General features: G+C 41.2%; 1 protein-coding gene across 1 annotated transcript in view; it reads right to left on the bottom strand.

The window, feature by feature from the left end:
- Nucleotides 1-6,756: 6,756 nt before the first annotated feature.
- HTR2A (5-hydroxytryptamine receptor 2A) overlaps nt 6,757-21,862 on the bottom strand; it is a 49,710-nt gene continuing 34,604 nt past the window's right edge. Inside the window, exon 3 of the mRNA XM_077811470.1 lies at nt 6,757-9,639. Within this exon, the coding sequence (XP_077667596.1) occupies nt 8,840-9,639 (800 nt within the window). The 3' untranslated portion in view covers nt 6,757-8,839. The remainder of the gene's footprint in view (nt 9,640-21,862) is intronic.

Here is a 21,862-nt window from a genome sequence, read left to right as displayed (position 1 = left end):
GGCTACCAGCGTTGTCTTTAGTGTAAGATCTAGGGTACCAATTGATTCTGGAGTAAGTGACTGGCCTCTTGGGACTGGGAGCAACCTGAATATGGTGTGTCTATTTCTTTTTGGTGTGTCTATTTATCACAAAGTCCAGTTTGTCTGGGAGGCAAGATAGACTGTAGAGTCTAAGGGGACTGTCTGTGATTCCATGGAATTGTGGAAGACTGGAATTGTGATCCAGGATTCACATTTGTTACTGGCTTGGTAAAATCTAATTATAGAGCACACCATCAGTTTGGGATGTCTGCCCTGTTTTCTGACAGTCTACCCTGAGGTAGGCACTCACAGTCTTGAGCCTCTTCAGACAATATGACACCCTTCACCAAAGTGGGTCTGCATGGCCCAGCTGCCTTAGGTCCCCAGGGCCAGCGCTGAGTCCCCAGACTCTCCAACAGTGTAAGCACACCATTTCTCAGAGCTTCAACCCTTTGGGGACTCTGGGTTTGCAGTTCACTTCTTCAGGGACATGGGACGGTGGAAGCAAACAGACACTGGAGTTTTGTAAGGGTTCAAAAACCAGTCATCTTTACTTTAGCTTAACTAGCACAAGAAATATACATATCTACACAAAACAATAGAACACTTATATACATTGCCTTGTATCAGTTTCCCAGCTATTCTTGAGCATTCTTCGGGCTTAGGTCAGAGTCCTCCAATGAGTCCAGGGCCCCCATCTCCTGCACATGACTTTTCCCCTAAATCATGGAATCTCCCTGAGGCATTCAATGATACAGCAATTTCATAAGATCAACCAGAATCCATAAGTTGTACATAGATTTCCCCAAAGCATTACAATATGTATATCAGGATCTGCCCCATGACAAAGTTGCCAATCACTTACATTCCATTAATGAGAACAGATTGTATGGCTTATATGACTAGGGGAGAAATTAGCAGACACTTGTAAATGTTTTTACTGTTTTGAAGAGTACCAAAGGTTTAAAAATAAACCCTTACACTTTTGTTGTTTGAAAAAGGTCTTATTTTTAAATCTTTCTTAAAAAAAATGAATGTACTGTATAGTCATATAAAAATAGCTGGAAAAGTACAAAAGCATTAAATAGTGTCAACATAACTGCAGAAAAGGAAAGTCATGCCCCACTGCTTAAATTCCTTGAAAACTGTACTCCTCTGGTAAAAATTTTATGTTGGTACCCTAGCTTACCCTGTCCCTTTTATGACTTAGATTGTGATCAAATAATATGATCTCCAAGTTTCAAATTGTGAAGAACAACAAATAAAAAGAAGAATCATATATAAGAATATAACTGTTAGATTGTCTAACTGCTTGTAATAATTGGGAGCAAATGAATTTCACTGCACTGAAAAAATCTAATAGAGACTTTTGTCTTGGAAAGATATTTTGGAGTTATAAAAATCCCAGGGTATAGTGGCAGTTAAGAAAGAAAACAGAATTGTATGTCCCCTGCTCTGTGTTACCCACATTCTTCCATATATTTCATGTTATAGCAGTCTTGGATGATGACCCAGCACATGTTCATTTTAAGAACGCTTTCCCTGCAGATTTGACAAAACGCAAAGGAATGAAACCAATGTAAGATTTCTAAAGATAGCTACAGCACTCGACCCCAGGTTTAAGAATCTGAAGTGCCTTCCAAAATCTGAGAGAGACAAGGTGTTTGTGGGGTCCCGTTCACCTGCCCAGCGTTCTCAGTGACTGAGCCATGCACTGTCCGCCCACCCAGTGGTCTGGGGGGCCGCCCGCCACACGGTGCTGGGGCCACCCACCTGATGCTCCAGAGGGCCACATGCCCACCTGGTGCTCTAGGATGGGAGGGGGGGCTGCCTGCCTGCCCAGTATTCTGAGGGGCCATGCGCCGCCCACCCAGTACTCTGGGGGGTTGCACGCTGCCCAGTGGGGGCTGTGCATAACTCAGTGCTCTGGGGGGGAGGCTGCCAGCCTGGTGCTCCAGGGGGCCATGCGCCGTCCACCAGATGCTCCAGGAGGGGAGGGGGATCTGGGTTTGGGGGGTAAGGGAGAGGGAGGGGAGGGGCCTCAGGTGGAAGGGGTGGCTGGGCTGGGGGCTAGCCTCCCCGAGCCGGTGGCTCACCCACCGACTCGTGTGCCAGAAATGCTTAACATTCGTATGCCCCTTCATGCTTTGGCCGCCATTCCACAGGACATGCTATCAAAAATATTTAATACATTTCAATTGGTATTCTATTATTGTTTAACAGTGCGATTAAAACTGTGATTAATCAAGATTAATTTTTTAATCGCAATTTTTTTTGTTATCCCCCTTTTTCTGAGATAACTGCGATTAATCGACAGCCCTATTAAATACTGATATTTATCTATTCTCCTTTTGCCCCACTTCCACCCAAGATCCAAAGCATGTATGCTGAACCATCCTGTAGAATGGTCCAGTTTACTCCTCTCTCCACTGCCACAAGTTCTATCACCTGGTGTGGAGAGGAGACAGGGCCATGTCTCACTTCCTCTTCATCCTTCCTTGTCTCCTTTGGGTGATTATTGCCCGAATGGGCACATGCAGTGTAGTTCCTGTACACCCCTGAGTGCCTATACTAGTATTACAAAATTGCTAGTTAAAACATTGTCGTTTGCAATATTGTTGGAGGGATGTTGGTTCCAGGATGTTAGAGAGACAAGGTGGCTGAGGTAATATCTTTTACTGGACCAATTTCTGTCGGTGAAAGAGACAAGTTTTTGAGCTTACACAGGTTTCGGAAGAAGAGCTCTGTGTAAGCTCAAAAGCTTGTCTCTTTCACCACCAGCAGTTGGTCAACTAAAAGATAATACCTCACCCACCTTTTCTAGTTAAAACATGTTAACTAAACAAGATGCAATTTCCTAGTCTAGAAATGGTTTTACACTGATGTAATCCCACTGATTTAAATGGAGTTAATCCTGGTTTTCACAAGTGAAAGGCTCCAATCCTGCAAATACTGAAACATGTGAATAACTTTACACGTGAGCAATCCCACTGAGTTCAAATGAAATAATCTGTCCTCTCAGCTTTTCATTATATTTGGTCCCTTCTGGCCTTAGAATCTATGAATTTAAGATTCCTGGTCATACTGAAGTATGTGAAGATTTTATTAAATTAATAAATTTTTGGACATAATTTATCATGCTATGTTAGAATCATTGTTATAACAGTTTACAGTTTCAGATAAAATAAAGGCCTCTCTGATACCTAAGTAGCAATATCAGTGTCAAATAGAATGAGGTTCAAGCACACCCTAAAGTAGGTGTTCCTGGAATCTTGTTCTGTTTGCAAGATACATGATGCCAATACTAAAGTCATCTATAATTATGTGCCATGTGGTAAGTATTGTAACAAATTGGTTATACACCCCAAAGAGCATCACTGCAGCACAGAAACCTGCCAAATATCATCTGCCATATTTTCAGCCGTTCAAGAATTCAGTTGTCCCCTGAAATCATGCAGTGATAAACTTGCAGACCAGACATCTCTTGTTTTACAGCTGGAACTGCCAGATGGATGAACCAGATGAATTGTCTTTCAACAATCAGGGCAAACTACATAATAAGTGTTAACTCAATGAAGGCGCTTTCAAAAAAACAGGAATTCTGGTACCATGACTACTTCTTACAGTAAAGCAGTCTTCCTCTCACTCCTCCCACAGAACTACATAACTATATATAAACATTCACTGATACTGGAGTTGCAGTATGCACTTTGCATAACATTGAAACAATCTGGGACTTTTATTTAATTCTAAATGGAATTTAATTACACCTGAGTTCATTATAATGAACCCATGCTGCTGGACTGTAAAAGCTGATTTTTATTAGTGACTGAAAAAGCCAAATACCTGTATTTTTGTCCATTTGTAGCATTGTGGAATATTGTGCATATGAATTTTTCAGTGATGAATTAGTGGCAAAATAATACCTGGTGATTGTATTTATTGAAGAGTAAACTCCTTATCCATGCAGAAAGCAACAATTAAAGACTGCAATCGTCATTCAGATTTTGGATTCTATTATTTTGAACTACTACTGCTTATTGAATTGTCTACTTTAGTTGCCTTCTGTTCAGAGGTAGTGCTACCCCACTGGGGGCCCTAAGCAGGAATATTTTGCCTCCCACAAATAATAAAAAGCGAATAGGGGGCTCCCTTGAGCTGCTCACAGGGCCCTAAGCAATTGCTTAGTCTGGTTATGCCTAGTGCTGGCTCTGTTTCTGTTAAGCCAGAACCCTTTTGTTTCACAAAACTGCAGACTGTTTATAGTGCGAACAACAGGATTTGTTTAAGACCTTGGTCCTAACTGACATTTCTAGGCACAATTGTAACATAAATAATGAAGATGATGATAAGGCTGGCTTGAAAGACTGAAAACTGAGCTGCAGCTGATGGAAATCAGAATGGGTATGTGAACATATAGGTACTGGGTCTCATTCTTGACTCTTTAGAGCAGTGTAAATCAGGAGTAATGCCACTGAGGTCAATGGAATTACATTGGTGTGAAACTGGAGTAAGTGAAAGTAGAATCTGCCCAACATAGAGATGCTATAATATCTTAGTACGAACAAGTAGGATTGTATGGGATGATTTTTTGGAACCAAGGTTTTCATCAGATACAGTTATCCCAGTGGTGCCACACTGGTCAATGAGTAAAGGAGCCTTTTTTCCTTAATTGGATAATTTGTGAACAATATGAGGCTATATATTTTTAGCTGCACGTTACAAAGCCTGGTGAAGCTCATGCACTTGTCACTGGGTTTTGAGAGGGCACTTTATTAACAACCATCCTACTTTAACACACATTACAGTTGTAAATAAAATCATATGTACTGTACAGAACAATTAACGGTCTAATGTTTTAGGAAGGTGTTTATTTTATGCACATGGCAGGAAACAAAGCATTAAATGGTACAACACATTTTGATTTCTTCTTATGATAATATTCACTTTAAAAAACTACCAAAAGATGGCGCTGTGGTCATGAAGTTGAGGTAAAATTTATGTATCTGTGAACTGCCCTTATATTGTAGCTTATTATGGCACTTACTAATCTTACCTTTATAATACTCCCCTGAGTCAAATGAATTTGATAGGCTGATGAATACTGTAAGTAGCTTGTTGCTGGAACTGAGATATTTACAGTAAGATATTTATCGCCCATCCAAACAAAATACATTTCTGTTGTAGAGAAATACATTCAGTCAAAAGGTAGAATGATCATAATTTCCATATTTTTATTAAGTCATAAAGTTCCTTAAGGTGCTGTTCTGCTTTGTCTGACTCTAACAAGACATTTTAATATTTTTTTAACCTTCAGCAAACATAGTTCTCTTAAAATTTACCCAAACAAACAAAAAAACCACCCCAATAACTTTAGACAAGCTTCCAGTTTATAAAGGAACTGACGGCATTTGAGTGCTTTAATCTGCTTGGCTAGCAGTGGGATTTAAGAAAACAATTAAACATTAGAGCACAATTTCACATTAAAATTTTTCAAAATACAACAAACATTCTTCTCTTGTGTTTATTTACATAAACATTTATGTTATATGTATTCAAAATAGAATGCATCTTACCGTTAGGCACAAATTACATATGTACAGTACATGATTGGATGAATGGGATAGAAATGGAGGATTTTTTGCCCTACTATATATAAAAATGGGCATAGTTCCACAAACTAAGGAAATATTCTCTAACAGAAGCTTAAAGTCACTGGACACTTTTCAGATGCTGTTGAAAAAATAAATTATTATTAAATAGCAGAGGCTGGTTGAAACATTTTAGATGAAAGGTTTTTTCCATCAAAAATGCTGTTAGATTGCAAATGTTTCTCAGATCCAGGGTGGCAGAGACAGAGAGAGAGAGAGAGAACCCCCACCCCAAAATAGCCAACAGCCTGCTGATTCAGAGCACAGAGACTTGAAATTGGGTCTCCCACATCCCAGGTGAGAGCCCTAACAGCTGAGTTAACCTGGGATGGTGGTGGTGTTGTGTGTGTCATTTTTTCATGAAAAATGTCACGAGGTCTCATTTTTCTCTGATGTGGAACCAAAACAAACAAATCTTAATTTTTTTCATGAAGTGGAATAATTTCCCCCCACCAGCCCTAGTAAGCAGTACTGTATTTCAGTTCAGACAGTGGCTAGATATCAGCAGGGCGCTATAAATTCTGGTCTTGAAATTGCTAAATCCTGATGTCTACCAACAATAAAATTTATCTCTTAGTTGATATCTATTTATTAACTGTCTTGCAAATCTATTACTGCAAACTAGGGGGCTGTTGTCCTTATTCAGGCAAAGCTCATTGAAGTCTATGGGAATGTTGCAAGAGCAAGGCTGCAGGATCAGGTACAGTAGCAATCAAATTGTCAAAGATATTTATGAAGAGCCAGAGACATTCATCTTTGTCTGTTATGCATTCCATTATCTTTGTTTAAAGAGGCTTCTTGGGCTAAAACTGTTGTTCTCTCCGCATAAGCAACTATCTGAGAGCTAATGAGATTAAAAATCAAGTATCATATATCCATGTCTTGTACATTGTGTTCTAATGGAAAGGTAAGTTCTCTATTACCAAGATGAATTAATTAAAAGGACACTGTCAGGTAGCATAGGTCTAAAATATAGGTTTTATTTTAATAAGTTTTAAAGAACCATATATAAATAGACATCCTTTAATGAAATGTAAAACAATTAATTAAAATCACTTGTTTAGACTGCAATATTTCCCTTCAGTTTGCAACCTGAGCAATGCAACATTGTAATAGTCTTGTTAGAGACAGAAAATGAAATTTTCGAGAAATGGGGAGTCTGCTTTTGTTGGCCAAGCTGAATAAAATGCAGAAAATAAACAAACAGTATAAATAGTGGAAATTAAATGCTCCATTATGTCTGTAAAGCACAGCCCAGTGGGGGAGATTGCATGAAGAAGCACTCACCCACTCAGAAGCTTCAGAAAATATTGTGCTTCAGGGAAACACCGTGGCTTCTCAGATCTCCTAGACATGCACTAGCAGTGAGTAATGATTGCACTGAAGTCAGTGCAGACTGAAATGCGACTTGTTCTTTGTACCAGGGAAGGCTCCTATGACTCATGCCACCATGCACTTGGTGCAAGGTCGCGATAGGCACTAAATTAGATTTTTAAGATTGTTTCATTTTTCATCATCTAAGGGAATTTGATTTGGGGCCAAATGCTAAAGTCCTCACTCAGTATTTACTCATTCCTTATGCTGGTGAAACTTAGTGTCTTAATGAAGACATAACTTTTGACCTAATAGTGACCCTTTATTTTCAGTTGATAGGCTCTAAAACTGGACAGTACCTTGCTTTTCTTATACCTGTTTGTAAAGTTCATGTAATTGTCTAGTATTTGGACGCAATCCTGCAGATAGTAGCAACAGCTGTAATTTTACTCCCACACGGAATCCTACTGGGTTCAGTGGAAACACATGCTATACCTGGTAGTAAATGTTTGCATAATTAGGCCTTTTTATCAAAGTAAAATATTGATGCTTTTTAAATAATCTAACTATCCTGCCATTTAAGTCTGTGCAGGTAGAATCCTACACCATTTGCAGAATCTCATTATTTTCAGTGGGCCTCCACAAAATGTAAGGATCTGCCCAGGAATCCCTCATTAAGATTGTAGCCAAATAATGCAAGGATCCCAGCATTCCTGAGGAACCCTCTAACAACAGCAAAACAGTTTGCATATGTGATGGAGGAAAACCAAATTCTAGTAAGAAAAAACACTTCTTTTTCAGTCTTCTAATTATTCTCAGTATAGAAACATTAAAACAAAACAAGGAACAGAAATGGGGAAAGATATTCTATTAAAGCCCACTCCTTACTCATGCAGAATGCCCATTGAAGTTAATTATATTTGAAACCTATGGGAGCTGTAAAGAGAAATGTCAACGGGATTAAGCCTGAAATTATTTAGCAGTGTTAGGCCTGATTTTCCACCCTGTTACCTCACTTACACTGTTGTAAAATCAGTATAATGTAGTAGAGAACCAAGCTCAATAGAGGCTTTTTGTAACAGTATACTTTAAAGTCTAAACCAGTGTAAGTGAAACATTCAGAATAAGGGATAAAATGAAATAGAAAGTAGAGCTCAATAATGTTTGTAGTGACAAATGAACATTCAAATTTAATTTACTTTTGAAGAGAACTAACTTGAAGTACAGAACAAATGGCAGAAAGGCCAACAACATTTCAGAATTGTAATTGGAAAGGAAAAATATCCATAAAAACACCAATTTTTTTACATAGTTGATCTATACAGGTTTTCAGAGCATTTTCTTTAATATTTATTTTATTTTAAATATATATCCATAAATTAACTGATGCTTTCTTTCCTGTAAAATCCTGTAAAGTGCTCATTCAGTTAATGATAATAAAATTACATTGTAGCAAGACAAATTAATTCAAACGTAACCAGCAAGTAAACCAAACAATAGCTTTGTTTTCATTTGCAGAAGGAAAAGAAACACTTTAATTTCGTCACAGCCCATGGTATAATAATACAATAAATTGCATTTTTTCTTTAAGAAATATATTATTTAGGATACTAAAAAAATAAGTTTAATAAAGCCTTTGCTTAAAACAGCTGAAATACTGTATGAAAAAAATGCACATTTGATAGCATTTTAACCCTGTTTGTCATCAACTGGACAACATGAGTATGTGATGCTACTGAAGTTCTCTTAGACAGGGCTAATTTTCCTACGCTATCAAAGCTTCTCAGAGTTAGGTGAAGTTTTCTGAGTACATACCATTGGTTGCCATGGCAGCTGTTGACAGGCTAGCAGAGTCACACACAGCTAACCTTTTCACTGTCTGGGCTAATACTGCCCTTTGATGTACTATCTAAAGGATGTATTCCGATTGTAACCATAGAATAATCCTTGGCCATCATTTTAGCCTCTTTTTTTAAACTCTTCATTTGTGCTAGCTGGAGTTGGCTGGAGTTATACGCTAAAGCAGGTATGGTGTTCACTAAAATCAGCTGTAAAGGCTTCTTCTCCTCCTTGTATCGACACTGAATATAACGTGAGAAAGCAGAACGGTAGGTTTTATTGAACAGTGTGTATACTAATGGGTTGACAGCCGAAGAAAGGTAGCCAATCCAGACAAATACATTAAGCAGTCCTCCAATGACTTTTTCATTGCAAGATTTCTTGCAAATGACTGCCATCACATTGGTGATGAAAAACGGGCACCACATCACAACAAACAGAAAGAAGACGATACCAAGTACCTTGGAAGCTTTTTGTTCATTACTGATTGACTGCATAGTCCTCCTTCCTGAATTCCCCAGCTCTCTGTTCAAAGAGCGTTGAAAGAGTTTCTCTGATGACAGAGAACTTTGAGGGAGAAAACTAAATGAAGCAAACTTGGTCTTTGTGCCAAGGTCATTAATGCATAAGGTAGCTTCTTTCTGAAGTGATTTTATAGTTAAAAAATAGGTGACCACCATGATGGTTAAAGGAATGAAGAACGCCACAAAAGAGCCTATTAAGACAAAGCTCTCATCAGCCAGCAGGCAGCTACCTTTCTTGAACACTTTGGAATCATCTTGTAGTCCAAACACAGGTACCGGCATTGAGATACCTGAAGATTGGTTAGAGAAAAGAAATAGAGAATTTCATGCACATTAATTATAAATAAATAAATACCAAAAAATACACATCATTTGACAAAACATGAAGAAGTGTGGCATACAGTTACTCGGCATAACCTATAACTGATACATAGAATCATAGAATCATAGAATATCAGGGTTGGAAGGGACCCCAGAAGGTCATCTAGTCCAACCCCCTGCTCGAAGCAGGACCAATTCCCAGTTAAATCATCCCAGCCAGGGCTGTGTCAAGCCTGACCTTAAAAACCTCTAAGGAAGGAGATTCTACCACCTCCTTAGGTAATGCATTCCAGTGTTTCACCACCCTCATAGTGAAAAAGTTTTTCCTAATATCCAATCTAAACCTCCCCCACTGCAACTTGAGACCATTACTCCTCGTTCTGTCATCTGCTACCATTGAGAACAGTCTAGAGCCATCCTCTTTGGAACCCCCTTTCAGGTAGTTGAAAGCAGCTATCAAATCCCCCCTCATTCTTCTCTTCTGCAGGCTAAACAATCCCAGCTCCCTCAGCCTCTCCTCATAAGTCATGTGTTCTAGACCCCTAATCATTTTTGTTGCCCTTCGCTGGACTCTCTCCAATTTATCCACATCCTTCTTGTAGTGTGGGGCCCAAAACTGGACACAGTACTCCAGATGAGTCCTCACCAATGTCGAATAGAGGGGAACGATCACGTCCCTCGATCTGCTCGCTATGCCCCTACTTATACATCCCAAAATGCCATTGGCCTTCTTGGCAACAAGGGCACACTGCTGACTCATATCCAGCTTCTCGTCCACTGTCACCCCTAGGTCCTTTTCCGCAGAACTGCTGCCTAGCCATTCGGCCCCTAGTCTGTAGCGGTGCATTGGATTCTTCCGTCCTAAGTGCAGGACCCTGCACTTATCCTTATTGAACCTCATCAGATTTCTTTTGGCCCAATCCTCCAATTTGTCTAGGTCCCTCTGTATCCTATCCCTCCCCTCCAGCGTATCTACAATTCCTCCCAGTTTAGTATCATCCGCAAATTTGCTGAGAGTGCAATCTACACCATCCTCCAGATCATTTATGAAGATATTGAACAAAACCGGCCCCACGACCGACCCCTGGGGCACTCCACTTGACACCGGCTGCCAACTAGACATGGAGCCATTGATCACTACCCGTTGAGCCCGACAATCTAGCCAGCTTTCTACCCACCTTATAGTGCATTCATCCAGCCCATACTTCCTTAACTTGCTGACAAGAATACTGTGGGAGACCGTGTCAAAAGCTTTGCTAAAGTCAAGAAACAATACATCCACTGCTTTCCCTTCATCCACAGAACCAGTAATCTCATCATAAAAGGCGATTAGATTAGTCAGGCATGACCTTCCCTTGGTGAATCCATGCTGGCTGTTCCTGATCACTTTCCTCTCATGCAAGTGCTTCAGGATTGATTCTTTGAGGACCTGCTCCATGATTTTTCCAGGGACTGAGGTGAGGCTGACTGGCCTGTAGTTCCCAGGATCCTCCTTCTTCCCTTTTTTAAAGATTGGCACTACATTAGCCTTTTTCCAGTCATCCAGGACTTCCCCCGATCGCCACGAGTTTTCAAAGATAATGGCCAATGGCTCTGCAATCACAGCCGCCAATTCCTTTAGCACTCTCGGATGCAACTCGTCCGGCCCCATGGACTTGTGCACGTCCAGCTTTTCTAAATAGTCCCTAACCACCTCTATCTCCACAGAAGGCTGGCCATCTCTTCCCCATTTTGTGATGCCCAGCGCAGCAGTCTGGGAGCTGACCTTGTTAGTGAAGACAGAGGCAAAAAAAGCATTGAGTACATTAGCTTTTTCCACATCCTCTGTCACTAGGTTGCCTCCCTCATTCAGTAAGGGGCCCACACTTTCCTTGGCTTTCTTCTTGTTGCCAACATACCTGAAGAAACCCTTCTTGTTACTCTTGACATCTCTTGCTAGCTGCAGCTCCAGGTGTGATTTGGCCCTCCTGATATCATTCCTACATGCCCGAGCAATATTTTTATACTCTTCCCTGGTCATATGTCCAACCTTCCACTTCTTGTAAGCTTCTTTTTTATGTTTAAGATCCGCTAGGATTTCACCATTAAGCCAAGCTGGTCGCCTGCCATATTTACTATTCTTTCGACTCATCGGGATGGTTTGTCCCTGTAACCTCAACAGGGATTCCTTGAAATACAGCCAGCTCTCCTGGACTCCTTTCCCCTTCATGTTAGTCCCCCAGGGGATCCTGGCCATCCGTTCCCTGAGGGAGTCGAAGTCTGCTTTCCTGAAGTCCAGGGTCCGTATCCTGCTGCTTACCTTCTTCCCTGCGTCAGGATCCTGAACTCAACCAACTCATGGTCACTGCCTCCCAGATTCCCATCCACTTTTGCTTCCCCCACTAATTCTACCCGGTTTGTGAGCAGCAGGTCAAGAAAAGCGCCCCCCCCAGTTGGCTCCTCTAGCACTTGCACCAGGAAATTGTCCCCTACGCTTTCCAAAAACTTCCTGGATTGTCTATGCACCGCAGTATTGCTTTCCCAGCAGATATCAGGAAAATTAAAGTCACCCATGAGAATCAGGGCCTGCGATCTAGTAGCTTCCGTGAGCTGCCGGAAGAAAGCCTCATCTACCTCATCCCCCTGGTCTGGTGGTCTATAGCAGACTCCCACCACTACATCACTCTTGTTGCACACACTTCTAAACTTAATCCAGAGACACTCAGGTTTTTCTACAGTTTCGTACCGGAGCTCTGAGCAGTCATACTGCTCCCTTACATACAGTGCTACTCCCCCACCTTTTCTGCCCTGCCTGTCCTTCCTGAACAGTTTATAACCATCCATGACAGTACTCCAGTCATGTGAGTTATCCCACCAAGTCTCTGTTATTCCAATCATGTCATAGTTCCTTGACATCACCAGGACCTCCAGTTCTCCCTGCTTGTTTCCAAGGCTTTGTGCATTCGTATATAAGCACTTGAGATAACCTGTTGATCGCCCCTTATTCCCAGTATGAGGCAGGAGCCCTCCCCTCACAGACATTTCTGCCTGTGCTTCCTCCCAGTATTCCGCTTTCCCACTTACAAAGAGGTTAGATTAAAAGACATTCCAAAACTAATTCAAAGCACTCCCCCAGTGCCTCCAACTCACGTGCAACAGTCTGCTGATTCCATTCCTGTCTCACCCTTTGAGCTAGGACGACAGGGGTACCACAGGGAAAGAATGCCGTTTGTACGTTTTGTCTTGGAGCATGTAATTTTTGGAAGAGAAGCTTCTGTTTGGAGTGTTACTATGGTCACAGCCCTAGTAGAGCTCCCCTGAGCGGGACACTCACCAGATTGCTGGGTTTGGATCCCACCGCACACTGTACTCTTAAGCGTCCCGTGGTCTAAGCAGGCTGCAGCTTGTGGGCACTCTGAGTTTACAGGTCACCTCTTCAGGGGCATGAAGCAAACTTGGTCTTTGTGCCAAGGTCATTAATGCATGAGGTAGCTTCTTTCTGAGGTGATTTTTATAGTTAAAAAATTTCTGTGAACACAAACAGCGTGGATGCAAACAGACCCACAGGCTTTGTAAGGGTTCCAGAAACCAATCGACTTTTTTACTTTAGCTAGCACAAGAAATATACAGATCTAGACAAAACAATAAAATGCTGTACACCATTCCCTGCCTAGTTTCCTCACCACTTTAGAGCATACTTTGGGCTAAGGCCAAGTCCTCTAAGGAGTCCAGGATACCCCTCCAGCATGTGGCCTCTCTGATACTTGCTCACTCATTCACTCTCTCCCCTTGCTGCAGTCAGGTTTCTTCTTCTGTGGCTGGTTTTGCAATTAAAAGAACCCCTCTGCTACAAAAGCATACCCCTCTGTTCCTCTCTTCTGCCCACGCTTCTTTTGTCTCTGAGTGTCCCTCTGGATTCCTTCCAAGTCTCTCAGGCTATGTCTACACAGGGCTAAAAGTCCTGTGGCTGGCCTGGGTCAGCTGACTTGGGCTGCAGGGCTAAAAATTGTATAGACATCCGGGCGTGGCCTGGAGCCTGAATTTTGGGACCCTCACTGGGTCCCAGAGCTCAGTCTGGAACCTGAGCCCCAGCGTCTTCACAGCACTTTTTCAGCCATGAGCCTGAGCCTCATGAACCCGAGTGTAGACGTACCCTCAGGCTGTGTGATAAAGACCCAGTGCTAACAACTGATTTCTTAGTTCTTTTGTTTGGGGATTTTCCACTCTCCAAATTCCAGTCCCCCGCAGAGAAATTGGATAAAACTGGCTTAATCTAGGCAGGAGTTAGTCTCTAGGTAAGATCTATTTAGGTCCTGATAGAGTATAACAATTGGCCTATTCGTGAATAGACTTGTCATCACCACTCCCGTGACTCCTCAGTACAAGGAGTGCTAGTAAAAGGGTCATAAAACATAAGGGCGCAGGCAGGTTATAAAATCAAACTGGAATTCATAAGTTGTACGTAGACAGATTCCCCAAATTGTCACAACTATTCTAGAAGGGGGCTGCAGTTACCCTTGCAGAGGCCCGGTTGAGAGGGGTCGGAGAGAGAACAGGACCCACAAATGCCGGGGTGGAGGTGATCTTTGGTCAGGTAGGGCCACATCCTCTCTTCCTGGCTGACAGTTTGGCTGTCTTTGTACCACACAATCCCGTTTACAAAACCTGTCCCTGGTGCAGGACTGAATATTGCTTCTCCTATAGAGCTGTCGTCTAATGGGCTTGATGAAGGTGAAGCGGTCCAAGGTGAATGGAGTTTACTACTTGGCCCTGCAACTTATTATATGACTGTAACTCAACATATGTTTCAAGGAAAGACAGCTAACGTTTGTGCTGCTGTCTTTTCTCCTCAGGGGTTCTGCTCGGAGAGAGCAATTTGAAGGTGCTCATAGTGCTCCAAAGGAGCCCCATTGACCTAGGAGTCTGGGGGATGCACGAATCCGAGGCTACCTTATTGCTGGTGAACCAGTGGCGCCCAGGGCTCAGTGTTACCCATATAGTTCACCCCTTCTCTGATTACTACTATCATCCCTGCCAAGGTTGACTTGACCTGAACTTGAACTGTACCAAAAACTGCAGGCATTTCAATAAAAAGACCATGAGAAGTTATCCTCAGGCCTCCTACAAAAGATTTATCCTCCCCACTGCTCTTAGTCAGAGTGCTTTAAATCTTCAACTGAAAAAGGCCCAGCTGCAGCCTTTACTCTCCACAGCAGCCCCAGAAAGAAGGGAGGAGGCAATGTGGATTACAACTGAGAAAAGCATTTAAGAGAGCAGCAGGAGGTGGAGGGCAATTTTGAAAATAATGACAAGAGGGCCCAGGTTTCGGAGGCGTAATCACTACTATCCTTGTTGATGTCAAGACTTTTATGACACAAGTTCACACATGCAAACTTACTCTACTGGGCAAGAAAACCTGGGTTTTCTGAAGGAGACTAAGGGGGTAAAGCACCCAACTGCTATTGGGTTTCAATGGGAGTTGTGCATCTAACTCCCCTGAAAGACAATCACAGTCTCTATGTTCAACTTCTTCAAGTAGAAAAACTGAGGTGAAGAAGACTTGTCCGGTATCTGGGGACAAATTCTTCCCTAGTGTTCACCCCTCCCCTCCTAGGAAAGTTCTTCTTGGCTAGCAGGTAGTGTGCTCTGTCTGCTGCTCATTGGTGCCTTGATTGTTACATTGTCCTCCCTTTTGTTTGTTTTTGTCCATCTATTGTCTGTCATCTTGAGGTCCTTAGGGCAAGGACCATCTCTTTAGTTCATGTGTGTACAGTGCCTAGCACAGTGGAGCTCTGATGTGTGGTTTGAGCCCCTAGGTGCTACCACAGTCTACATTGATCATAGTAATTAATAACATAACATTACATATTAACATTAATGCCATTGTTTGGAATTTTCAATGCCTGTAGTAATACAAGAAGGCTCTTTATTCTGTTAATACTACGGTTATTTATTTATCTTCACAGCTCAAAATTGAGAGTCATAGTGACGGCATCCACGATGTTACAAAAAAACTGCCACTCTTATCTGTGCAGAACAGAATTTGATGGCAGGCCTGCGGTTTTGCCCTAACTATTTCTGTTGGATTGTTACAGAAACCTAATCACTCAAACATAACCTACACTGAGTTATTGTAAGAAGTGTCAACCTCATGGAGAATTTTACAGCAAGGGACCAATATGACTAGAAGTTCATGCAACCCAGCTGAAGTTACAGGGTATGTAACTCAGAACATATTTCAGACCCACAGACCAAGTCAATTCTACATGAATAGGAATCTACTAGAAATATATTTGTATGTGATGTTTGAGTAAATAGGGGCCCAATTGTGTGAGGTGCTGAGTACCTGCTGTGAGATGCTGAGCTTTCTCAATTCCAATTGACTTCATTGGCAAATTGAATGAGAGTTGAGGGCACTCAACAGCTCACTATTAGGCTTTAGGCATGTACAAAAATACACCAATCAGAGCAATACCATAAGTTCCCCCATCCAGTTTTGCCTTGTACAGATAACCGCAGTTCTCTTTTTCTCACTTGATTCAAGGAACTACTGTGAGCTGTGTAGATAAAATACAAACCAGTGTCGACAGAATAGACTCCTTGCATTGCTACAGAGCATAATGTTTCAAAAGAGTAGAAATGCTATTGGTTAACAGTCCTAGAAAGTTGAAAATTCTCAGCATAACTGCAGGCTTTTTCAAGTACAAAGCCAGAGTCAAACTTGTGAACTGGTAACACATCACGAACAAATAATCCAGTCATTCTAGGCTACCTTAAATGGGCATCATAAAATGTCAAAGATTCATTCATGAGAACTGGGATAAAGGCATTGGCAGATTTCCAGTGTCACAGTTTACTGCTTGAGTGATTGGTAAGGAGCTTTATTATCCATCTGTTTTGTTTGCTGTTGGCGATTTCTGGAGAATTGACAGCTTCTTAAATTCTTAAATTTCTTGCTTTCAAATAACCTCATCACTGTGACTGAGTGGTCGCTATCTTCAGTTTTTAACTGCAGTTTTCCCATTCCATTGTAGTTCCCTTACCAAATGTAATAAATAAGATTCACAATATAGATTTGGCATTGCCAGATGTAGCTGTTATATCTGTATTGTGCAAAATTGATCTTCAATTTTAATGATGCTCCAGCCATGTGGCTAATGGCTGTGCTATGTTCTATTGTATGGAAGACCCCAAGTTTGATTCCCAGTCCTGTTCTTTCTTTTCCTGCATAGGCAGAGGCTGGAAATGCTGTCAGATATTAAGAGGCAGGAAGTCTTACATTGCTCAACAACAAGCTTTCTGGTTAATTAAAGTGTGGGAATGACAGAATCTAATTAGGCAAAGGGAGTAAATTCAAAAGCAACAAATTTAAAATGATTAATAAAAGGAAATGTTTTTTTAACACAATACATAATTAACCTGTGAAACTCACAGCTAAGGCTATTATTTTAGTAGGTGTTTTAAACAGGATCACATGTTTATATGATTAAGAATGCCATCCACATTTACACTAACTGGGATACAACTATAAAGGACATCCTAACTCATGCTTCAGGAGCGCATAAAGGAACAGCTCTGGTCTAAATTTTAATCATTCATTTATTGATTGATTTATAAAATACACATGTGTTTATAGAAGTTAACAATCATAAATTAAAAATAGAATTGACAAAAGTTAACTCAAAAATAATTCCCTCTTCCACCAATCTACTCTGTGCAGGATGCTTACTATGGAAAAGCCTGAGCAAATAGATAGGCAATGCAGCATTTCCTAAAGGACAACAAATTTAAGCCTTTTGGAAACAATAGGGAAGCAAATTCCAGACTTTCAGCTCCCCCTCTGAGAATGTCTTGCTCCTTGCCCTCTTGGGGACTTTTAGCAAGTGTATTCCAGTGCATGTTTGGACAGGTGGTCTCTAGGGATGCATCTTACTCACTGAAACTAATGGCAATACTCCCATTGACTTAAGTCGTGCAAGGTAAGGCCCTAAGGTAGCCAAAAGCCAAACTACACAGGACTTTATAAAACTGGACTTTACACAGAGCTTTATAGGATTCTGCCCTGAGAAACAAATGGGCAACCAGTGCAGTATACAGAGCACAGGTGTGTTATGCTCCATATGAAGAACACCATTAAGTAAGGGCCTGATCCAAAGCCGATTGAAGCCAGTAAAAGACTCCTACTGATGAATTTTGAATCAGGCCTTAACTGGGTGACCACATTCCATATAAGCCGTGGGTTCTCCAAGGATAGCTCCCTGGGGTATACATTACAGTAATCCAGACTTAGCACTGACCAAACACTTTACACGGGATCTGTATTTGATAACAAAGACTCAACTTTTATCATGCATTACAGGAACTCACTGAGTTTATCCTGTAGGATGCAGACCAATTCGTTTATTTCTGCTTGATGATCCAGACATGAAGTGTCTCACACCTTACAATGTCCTTGCTCCCATATCCTTGCTCTTGGTGACTTTGTGGATTTATATTAAGGGGCATAGGGAATGTCCTGAAACTTCACATCTCAAGATCAGATCAATCAGTTTCAAAGCTCAAGATGTAATCACTGATGCAGAAGCTCACCCAATACTACCAGCTGACAAAGAGCAGGGAGGGCAATATTTTGAAAACTGAATATGTATTATAAATATTATACTTCCTGTGGTTTAAGGGGATTTATTTATGATTTAAACACAACTAAAAAGCGACTGTCCAAAACTCTAGGTGCTTTTAACAAACCATAGAACATGATGCATACAAAAGCAGTAAGTGATAAATCCTCAACCACATGGCACAACTAGACAAACAAAAAGGCTATCTCAATATATCAAATCTCAACTACTCCAAATCAAAACAATACTAACTGTCATGCATTTCTCCCCAAAAGTCGGAGAAAATTGATAAAGGACATGGTTTACTGGTATTCTCTGGTTGCTTTGCAGACACACAGCAAACATAAACCGAGTTTAACTGGACGAGTAAACTTGCGTTTACAGCTGCTTTGCAAAACCAGCATAGCACAAAACAGCTGGAGTGTACCAGTGAATCTGAGCTGGAATTTGCAACATGTTCTAAAGATCAACAGATTTGAGCTATGCTGGATAAAGGGGTGGAGAATGGAGTGAATTGTAAAGTCTCAAGGTCCCCTCAACACCCTGCCATCAGTTCCCTCTCATTTAAATCTGGGAGCTCCAACTCAAGGTCCGTCACTGCAGCAGTGTTAATTTAAATTGGTCTTTGATACTGTCTGAGCACTGTTACATACATTTAAGAACTGTCTGAAGTACTATAAACACATTTTTAAATTTTATCTATAACAAAATTCTGCCTCTTTGATCACCTCTAAAGTAAAAAAAAAAAAAAAATCACCTGCCTAAATCTTGCCCATCACCATATTTCAGACATATTCAAGCTATGGGCCAAATTGTGGCCAGCGATGGGGACCCTGCAGAGTTGCACTGCCTGGAGGGAGCTCAGGGAGGGATTGTTACTCAGGGAAGTGCAATCTGTCCTTCAAGCAGCTCAGTGTGTCCAGGTTGCCCCACTTTTTGGAATGGAATAATTTGCTCCCTGCAAAACACTTGGCCTTCTCTGCCAGCTGGTGCCTCTTTTGGAGTGATGTTACCCACAGGATGCCCACAGGAAGTATCCTCTGTCCTCCTTTGAGTGCAGCGTCTACAACTGTGATTGGTCCTTGCACTGGGAGCACATGGGTGGGAAAGCTGCTTGTGCACTTTCCTTTACACGCCCACACAAGGGCCACTCACAGTCTGGCTCTGTCTCTCTACTGGACACATGCAAGTTATACAACACAAGTTATACCATTATATGAGCATTTTTTATATGTTTATCTGACTTTTGTATGAATCCAAATGTATTCTCTGAAACCCTGCCCAGCTCTGGTAATGACAAATCTCTCTCTTTTATGTTATAATTTCATCTCTGCCCAAATGCTGCCAGCCTTATATTAACTCTAGTTCCAGCAATGCATTTCTCTTTCTTAGAAGAAAAGCATCCAGCCTAGCCTGAGACAGCAGGGGCTGCACTTCCATTCTCCTCCTCTGTCACATTGCACCAAATCCCATGCTGCACCAGCTAATTACAGCTTAATGTTGGTAATCAGAAAGGGCGGTTTGGCATCCCTTTGCCCTTGGTTGGCAATATTTTGGGATCACAGCTTCTAATCCTATCCAGGCCAGTTCATCCCTCCCTCGTAAAGAGTCAGTTCCATGAAGTTCATGTTTGGTTTAGACCATGAAAACAGAGGTGAAGATTTTCAAAGCTGCCTAGGGGATTCCATTGGGAATCGGGTGTCCAAAATCTCTAGGTGGTTTGAAAATCTCCACCTGAGGTTCTGTCTGCTCTGTGTGAACCTTAAACATCTCATGGCTGTTTTAGTAAGTGTAGTGTAAATTTCCGCTCACTCACTGTTGGACAGTGCATAATATGCCAGCTAGCTGCTACCCTGTACCCTAGGAAGTGACTGCATTTCAATGTGTGTGTGTTTATTATTATTTCTTTCACAAATCCACAGAAAATATCATCTTTCAGATGGATTTCATATACAGCTAGTAGGACACAATGTCTGATACTATTTCCTTTTAATATTTCAATATTCCCTACAGAGACACAGGACAGTGTTCCCTGACATCTTCCCCTGAGGCGCCATCTACACAGGAGAGTGTACAATAAAGAAAAACGTTGCTCCTAAATTTTCCATATTATTCCCTGTAGTCATAACTTACTTTTATATACAAGTACACATGACTGGTTTTATCTAACTCTGACCTGGAACATTTTATGAATTCATATAAATCATTTAATGTTACCGGCAGAGCAAATTACTTAAGACTTTTCTCACCCCTCTAACTTTCACTTAGAGTAACCTGATTCCAGCTGGAATATTATATCATAACTACTGAAGTGACTTTGTTTTCTGCTGTCCATGAGAACTTTCAGAAAGCATATTTTTTTAGCCCAACAAAAGATATATACATGTACTTTTCTGTGGGGCTTGAAGAAATTATTGTAAATTATTGCAATATAATGCTAGATATTGTTGCATTATGGAACAAGTCAAGATTGAGGGTTTGTCTACACTGCAATCAGGAAGTGTGATTCATGCACATGGGAAAAATTAGCCCATTCCACAGCCAATGCTGCCAGCTGCTTCCCTACTATTATTACCCAATCTAGTTAGATCAAAGCTACCTCGAGTATGTCTACACGTGCCACAGTTACACCTTCTGATTGTACTGTAGACATAGCCTGAGCCTCTGCCCCAAAATGTTTACAGTCTGTGTCCTTAGATCTACAGCTTGTTTCATGCAGGTACAGAGGCACCTGCATAGAGTAGTTTGTAGGACTGGGACATGTGTTAAACAAGAACAAACCAGGAGAAGATGAACGCTATAGGGAGGGGTTAGATCAGAGTGAAGACAAGATGATTACCAAATCACTGGGATGACTAATGCATGCATCTTGAGGTTTACAATTTTTAAATATCCACAAATAGACTAAAGTTTATAAATCTCTTAAAGAAGGTTTGAGAAGGGATTTAAAGGAGGAGGGTTCTCTGTGAATTGGAAATAAGAGCATGGCATAAACAGGTTTGGGGTCTGAACCAAACCCCAGTGAAGTAATTGGAAAGACTCCTGTAGCCTTAGGAAGTTGAAATATAGAGCACAAATATCTTCTGATATGGACACATTAGGATTTGAGTTGATCACATTTCATAAACTTAGCAGGATTTGCCTTGTCAGTGTTCAGAAGGTAAGCCTTCAAGGGAATAAGAGAGTTGCAGGAAGTTGTGCTGTCTAGTCATTAAAGTGCAGGACAGGAAAGTAGGAGATCGGAAGTGTTGATTGGCTGCTGCTGTGCCACTATCCCAGAAGTACTATTTTTTGGAGCAGTATTGCTAATGTCATGTCTACACTGGAGCTGGAAGGCAAAATTTCCAGCTTGAGTACACACAGAACCATAGAAATGTAGGGCTGGAAAGGACCTTGAGAAGTCATCTTCTCCATCCCCCTGCACTGAGACAGGACCTAAACCATCCCTGACAGGTGTTTGTCTAACTTGTTCTTAAAAACCTCCAGTGACCGGGATTCCACAACCTCCCTTGGAAGTCAATTCCAGTACTTAACTATCCTTAAAGTTAGAAAGTTTTTTCCTAATATCTAACCTAAATCTCCCTTGCTGCAGATT

Source organism: Eretmochelys imbricata, chromosome 1, assembly GCF_965152235.1.
Source record: "Eretmochelys imbricata isolate rEreImb1 chromosome 1, rEreImb1.hap1, whole genome shotgun sequence".
Classification (NCBI taxonomy): Eukaryota; Metazoa; Chordata; order Testudines; family Cheloniidae; genus Eretmochelys; species Eretmochelys imbricata.
The sequence above is the reverse complement of the archived record's forward strand: the minus strand, read 5'-3'. Positions and strand labels throughout refer to the sequence as shown.